General features: G+C 37.4%; 1 protein-coding gene across 3 annotated transcripts in view; it reads left to right on the top strand.

The window, feature by feature from the left end:
- The window catches only part of TTC29 (tetratricopeptide repeat domain 29), a 193436-nt gene that overhangs the window by 61451 nt on the left and 124855 nt on the right, over positions 1 to 7130 (top strand). For all 3 annotated transcript variants that reach the window (XR_002126112.1, XR_002126113.1, XM_019661350.1), the window contains 2 exons: positions 2862 to 3074; positions 5735 to 5820. Coding sequence is in view for 1 of the 3 variants with exons in the window: in XM_019661350.1 (XP_019516895.1) it covers positions 2862 to 3074; positions 5735 to 5820 (299 nt within the window). In the remaining 2 variants the exon portion in view is untranslated. The remainder of the gene's footprint in view (positions 1 to 2861; positions 3075 to 5734; positions 5821 to 7130) is intronic.

Raw genomic sequence — 7130 nt, 5'->3', positions numbered from 1 at the left:
CATGAGCTAAGTGGTACACTGATACTAGCCCGAAAGCGCTAGCAAAAATCAAACTCAACCAACAGAACACTATTTCCCAATCATTCCAAGGCCACCTTCAGTAGTAAACAACCAACACCAAAGTCCCAAGAACCTCCCCACATTTCTGCTGAGACAGCCTGTCCAGTAACGGAGGGAAGTCTGGCTTATATGGAATACAAAGATACAGTCCCCACCTTTTCTTCATTGTTCCCCACCTTCACACCTCTCCACACTCCCCGCATCTATCATTTTCCCACTATCTACCCTTCCCTCCCCATTCACCTTTCTGCCCCCAGGTATATCAAATCTTGGACATGGCTAGCAGTTCTTATATTTTATTTACCTCATTATGCCTTATTTGCATCTCATTGTGATAAGTTGGGTTAGCCAGAACTTCATCTCCTGGCTCTCCGCCTGGAAGTCCTAGTGAATCTGTTATTTTTATAACACATCTTTTGGACCTGCTTTCCATGAGGTTACTAATGTGTGACCAGATGCTGTCAGGTCTTTCCTAGCCTCTTTTACATCTCAATTTCTTCTGGAGCTATCTGCACTCACAGTTCCCTGTAACCACCCTTTCCTGTTCACATGACCGAAGAGAAATATGTATCTGTACTTAATGAATAGATGGATGCTGGATAGGGAAAAAAAAGAACTCTTGTATACATCCTTCCAGGGATGCAGAACTATACTTTACAGGCAGAAATATAGTTAACAGAGGAAACATAACACACACATATGTCAATGCTCCATTCGCATTTTTTTTTTAAAAAATGAGGGTCCTGGGTATTTGGAGAAAGGTGTTTCTGGTGAGAGGTACTGTAGGAGAGAGATGACAAACTATGCCTGCTTTTGTGGAAGGTAAAGAAAAATTGTCAGTTAAACATAAAGATAGATTAGAGCAGTGAACTTCAACCTTGAGTATTTGTAGCAAAATGAAAAAAGGATTGGGCATTATTTTTAAAATAGCTTCTCTTGTATATTTTTTATTACCAAATGAACATATTTTGATGATAGGAGCGTTAGAAACTTCCAATAATCAGAAAGAAAAACAGAAAAGAAACTACCCATCACCCCTATTACACTGATAATGTTTTGTATTGTGTTCTGATGTTTTCCAATATTTTCCTTTATTATAAACACCAGTCCATGTAGTGAAATATTCCTATATAGTATCATATTTTTGGCTTATGGTCTTTTATCATGTAGAAATGTCATAGTACAAATTTGTAAATATCTCTACAGTACACATCCCCCTCTCTGTATGTATCTTTGCTTAGATATCTGCTTTCTGCATGTACATCATGTCTTTAATGAATTTTTGTGCAGGTTATTTGCCGATTATATACCTCTGCTGTGTTTCTGTGTGAATAGTATTCTATTTTATGTGTCTGTTCTTTCATACAATGCAAACGTAGGGGAAAATTATATGCAATAGTCATGGCAGTCTATGCCCTATGCTGTAATATCCAACGAATCCTATTTGAGGATATATTGAGCCTCATATGATCTGCAGAAGTTAATTTAATCAGCCATTATAATATTATTATTATAAGAACTCGGTTATCTTTTTTTTGCAGGAAGAATAAGTTGTACTTAAAGAAAAAAAATAGTGGCTGTATTTCAATTGACTTATTGAATATTTTTAAAAGATTATCACTGTGTCAACTGATAACAGTAGCTATGTTTATTGGGCACATACTCTGTATCAGGTACTGAACATGTGTGAATTTATTTCTCACAATAACACCTTGAATAGTTACATTATAATCCTATTTTGCAGAAGAATTAAACTCAGCCACAGAGTTTAATGAATTAATCAGCCTAAGGCTCAACAGCGAAAAGAGTAAATGCTATCTTCTTGGAGCCTTCCCTTACTCTTAACCACTTCTATTGAAATGCCTAGATATAGGTGCTTTACCAGTTAATTCCAGTTAGGTAGCTCTAATACCATAAAAGAGTATTTACATTACAGGCTGCTGTGAGCATGTCTACAAGGCAGTCCATGGCCTGGACCTGCAAACTACTCTTCCAGAAATGGGCTTGCTCATATGTCAAGTAAGGAAATGACTTAAAGCTAATTTAGAGGTCTGCTTTGAGAAGATGTATTTTGGACTATAACATAAAAATACAATCCAGAAAGGCAATTGAGTTACTCTTTAATTACTCAAAACTCAGCAGAGTGTATATAAATACGTACTTGGAAAATTCAGTCAAATTTTAAGTAGTTTAAAGATTCATAATGTTTGAATTTGAAATTTGGAACTGAGGCATCCTTTCCCAAGATACCCGGATTCTTCCTGAGAGTGGAGGATGCTGGGAAAGCAGAGCAGGACAGTGGCGAGCAGGGGCTCTGGCCTCAGATGGCCTGGCTCTCCTAACCCACCGGACGTGCAATCTCAGGCAAAATCCTTCCCCTCGCTTTCTCTTCTGTAAAATGGAATCATAACAATCCCTACTCCACAGGGCTCTTTTAAAGATTAAATGAGAAATGCATATAAAGCACACAGCATAGTATCTTGCATAGATAATGTTAAATATGATTGTTATTAATAATTACTGGAATTTCACACTGTCTCTAAACATACGTAATCCTAGTCAATTTCTATTAGCCAAAGTACATCCATCTAGCAGGTGTCCGCCCAAAAATCAGTGCTCAACCTAAGGTCCAGATGGAGATGGCTCCTTTCCCAGCTTAAGTCCTCCAGCCTTAGAAACCTTTGACTGTATTTCCTGGTCCACCCCTCCCCCCTCAATAGTAAAACATAAGATGTACGCAAAATGTTTGAAAACATGTTCTGGCCTGTGGTTTATGTTTATGAATGGCTTTTATTCTTCAGGTCAGCTTCTAGAAGCTGCCGAGCATTATGAAGCGTTCCATCAATTGACGCAAGGGCGGATATGGAAGGATGAGACAGGCCGCTTTCTCAACTTGTTGGCCTGCGAGAGTCTCCTGAGGATTTACAGATTACTCGCAGACAAAATGCTGGAAAATAAAGATTACAAACAAGCCATCAGAATTCTAATAAAAGCCTCTAAAATAGCCAAAGAAGGTATGTGGAAAAGAACACTCTCACACTGCTTCCTTTAATGGGCAGACACTGCTCCTCCCAAGAGGGGCATAAACATCGTCATGTGTTTGGGTGATTATTTCCTATGAAATGCAAAGACAAATGCCATCAATATACTTTCAGATTTCACTGTAAAACAGAGGTGCCTTAGTGCTCACAACAAGAAATCCATTAGTTTGTTGAAAGCTTTATCTCCAAAATTACAACCCTCTGGGTAATAAGCAGTGTGATAAAACAATGAACCCATAATGAGAGGTAAGGTCATTTGCAAAACTAAAGTGTGTGTGTGTGTGTGTGTGTGTGAGAGTGTGAGTGTGAGATCGTATTATTCTTACAATCTGAGAGACCTTTTGTTGTTTGTAAAGTTGTCAGGTAATAGGGAAGAGATGATAAATATTTAGTTAGGAATAAGAGGAAAATAGAACTCGATATGTTTTAGACCCTTGCCTGTCAAAGTGTGGCCTTTGGACTGGTAGCATTGGCATCCGCAGAAGTCTGTAAGAAAAGCAGCATCTCAGGCCCCACCCCAGACGTACTGCATTAGATCTGCAGGTTAACAAGATCCCCAGGTGTCACAGCAGTAAAAACGCTTTGTGAGAGCTGATGATATCCTTACTACTCTATATCATTTGCATATATATATATATATATATATATATATATATAATATAAAGAAAAATTTGGAGTATATGCTCATAAGCTTTCACTCTGTGAAATGCAAGAGTATTTTATTACCATATAGTAATTTATTAATAGAGTAGCCTTTTCATGAAGGAAAAAAGAAGTGCTGTTGAACTAATGTTTATTGGCTTGTATACAGTACATATTTGCTCTATTGAGTAACATGGCTTGTTTGGGGTAAGCAAGTCCGATTTTCTGGGTATGATTTTAATCTTCTAAAGGGTAAAAGTAAACAGCTTTTTCTCTCTATTATGTCTTTTAATGATATTAGTTAGAATACCCATAGGAAATCACCTCCAATGAAGATGTATCTCATTGAATGAAGTACTTTTGAATGAATGGTGATCTACAACAGTACCTTCCCCGAAGGGGTAAACGCTGATATAAATGGCTATCTCTTAGATCAGTTTCAGCAGCAGGTTTTAGTCACATGGGAAGTCATGGGGAATTTCAATGTAAAGTAATGTGTCAATTAGGAAAAGATATTTTACTTTAGGTTTACATTGGCTAAAGTGTGAAGTAGTTCGCAATGAAATGAGGGTTCCTAGAGTCTTGAAAATAAAAACACAGTATTTTCTTTAATATAAATGATCATTGATTGGGGTGGCAAAGCCACTATTGATTTAACCCACTCAAACTACACAATCTAAAGAGTATTTTACCTTTTCTTTTCCTTTGGCGTATGTGTCACTCAACTTGAATAGGGCTGACATTTTCCTCCGTTATTTTATTGCTTTCACTTTATCTTAACTTTCACTTTCTCTTCAGCTAGTAATCAGGAAAAGTTCTCACGCTAAGTACTATTTTAAAACTAATATTTGGTGTGACCCAACTGTTTAATTAGCTGCCTCAAAATCTGTCTATCAACAAGGGTAGATTTTTCTGTCTCTCCTCCTCTTTGCTGGGCTTCCCTTCACATAAAATTACAAGTAGATGCAAATGATGATAATCTATCAGCACATGCTCTCGTTAGAGCTTTATCACAGTTACACCACTTAACGCAGCAAGTACAAATTACATATAACCAACTTTTGATCACTCAAGGGGCAACTTCCTTTCACAGGCTTTCTTCCACCCCACCTTTCCCTTCCTTAGTCCCCCTCACCCCCCACCCCCAGCACTCATAAACCATACCAGAGAAAAAGTTAGTGCCCAGCTGAATTTTAAGAGTGAAAATTCCCCAGACTGGATCACTGGCACCATCAACTCTGCTGAAGTGAGATCTTAGGGGTATAATTCTCTGCAATTGGTGAAATTGCTAGAGAAGGAAAAAAATCTAAAAACAAAAAACAAAAAAAAAAAACACTGCCACTGGCATTTGCCATCCCGTTTTCTTTGAACCATACTTCATGGGTGGTAATTCATTGAGTGGTGAGAGTACAGCATAGAGAATTGCTAGCTCCAGGTGAAATCCATCATGGCTGCAATGCAGAGTTCAGAAATCTAGGGATACTTACTTTTTAAATATCCAAAATGAGGGTGGATCTGTTAGCGTTTGCTTTACCCAGGATAACACTGAAAGCCAAGACTCCAAAAATAGGAAAAGGATAGTGTTCCTTTTAAGTATAAGAACCTTTAATGATGAAGCCTATTAGATTTATGTTATATTTGGTGGATTAAATGTAAATAAACTTTATGCTTATAAGATGGCATGATGTGCATCATGGCAGACCAGTTTAGAAATTACATAGGAATCTGAAAATTCTAATACCGGGCTGTGTATGTAGAGGATAGTTCCTCATAATTACTTTGCTAATGCGGTCTAACATTTGTGACCCAGGTAAATTGTATTAACATCAGACTTTTTTTTTTTATCAGTACAGTTAGGTTGCAGGGATTATTGATAAATGTGTATGCTTTGTTATAATAACTTTCTGCTGTCTTAAAAAGCAAAGATTCTGTTTATCGTAATAAATCAATTTCTTTAAAGCTGTGGTCATTTTTCTGCATTTTCCCTTTAGGAAACGACAAAAAGATGGAAGGAGAGGCTTCCTATTACTTGGGCTTAGCATACTTGGCTGCAGGAGAGCATGAAACAGCATTAACAGTAAGTTGAAGTCCACTTTTAATTGTTGCCACTTTTAGTTTTTATATTTATCTGATTTTGTGTGTGTGTTGTTATAAGGCCAACAAAAATGGATCTGATGACAGTGTATCTTTTTATAGAGATTAAAGCACAATAGCAATACTCTAGAGGCATAAAAAAAATTGGTTTTATTGTTTATGGAAGGTAGTATATAGTCAATTACCATAAAATGCTTTAGGATATATAAAAGTTAAATACATAGAGTAATAGGACCCTCTACATTCCCATGTCACCACAGACAAGAGGAAATGGGCTTAAATGACAGCAAAAAGTAAGTAGTTAAAAAAAAGTTACAGTAAACTTATAATATGATTTAGGAAACTGCTTAGAAACGATTGTGGGTATGAAGCAGGAAAGTGAATTGCATCACGTGGACCTTCTGTGTGTGGGGTGGGGGGGAGGTGAGGGACAGGGCAGCTAAGGGAGGCCAGTGTTAGTCCCCATCTGAGAAGTAACCTGCTTCATGATACAAATTGGTGTTTGCCTATTTTATGACCAGGTTTGGTGTGTTTGGCTAAAACACACACAAAACAATGTCAGGAGCTATCTCTTCTGTTTTATAACTGAAATTATTTTTCTTTCATTCTTCTCTTACCTCTAATATATTTAAAGCATAGCTTCCTATTTTATTTCACGTGCATCTCATGTAATAATCCTATTTGCTATGCAATATTGGATTTATTTCCATCTTTCAGGATTTCTCATTTGCTCTTTTAGATAGTCATGCTAAGCAAGATTCCTATATTTGGGCTAGATATTTTTCTCTATCACACTTAAAATTAGGTCATCATAGAAAACAGGTTTTCCTAGATGACTCTTCTGTTCAGTGTTTTCCAGTTAATGACGTGCATTGAGTGAAGCCAAGTTCCAGGTACTTTGCGAAACGCAGAGGCCAACAAAATGCACACTTCCCTTTAGGAGCTAATTTAGTGAGAGTGACCAACTTGAAACATAACTACAATTCAAAGCAGGATGAACAGGACTTCTCTGAGTGTAGAGATAAGAGTGATTGGTTCCAACACTGAAAACTGAAAACAACAGGGAGGCTGCACAGAGAGATTTGAGGAGCAGGATTTCTAAAGGCAGGAAGCGTGAGAGTCAAGGACAGTAGAACATTAGACACACACACACTCAACATAAACATACTCAGTGTGTCGGGAAGCATTGAGTTGTCCAGTGCCTGACAAGATACAGCATGAGATCAAGTTGGAAAATTAGGTGAGAACTAGCTTATAGATGCCTCTCCCCCTCCCTCCCTTCTTTCCCTCTTA

The sequence above is a fragment of the Hipposideros armiger genome, unplaced genomic scaffold, assembly GCF_001890085.2.
Source record: "Hipposideros armiger isolate ML-2016 unplaced genomic scaffold, ASM189008v1 scaffold_346, whole genome shotgun sequence".
In the NCBI taxonomy this organism is placed as follows: domain Eukaryota; kingdom Metazoa; phylum Chordata; class Mammalia; order Chiroptera; family Hipposideridae; genus Hipposideros; species Hipposideros armiger.
Note: the sequence above shows the minus strand (reverse complement) of the source record. Positions and strands in the feature narration are given on the sequence as shown.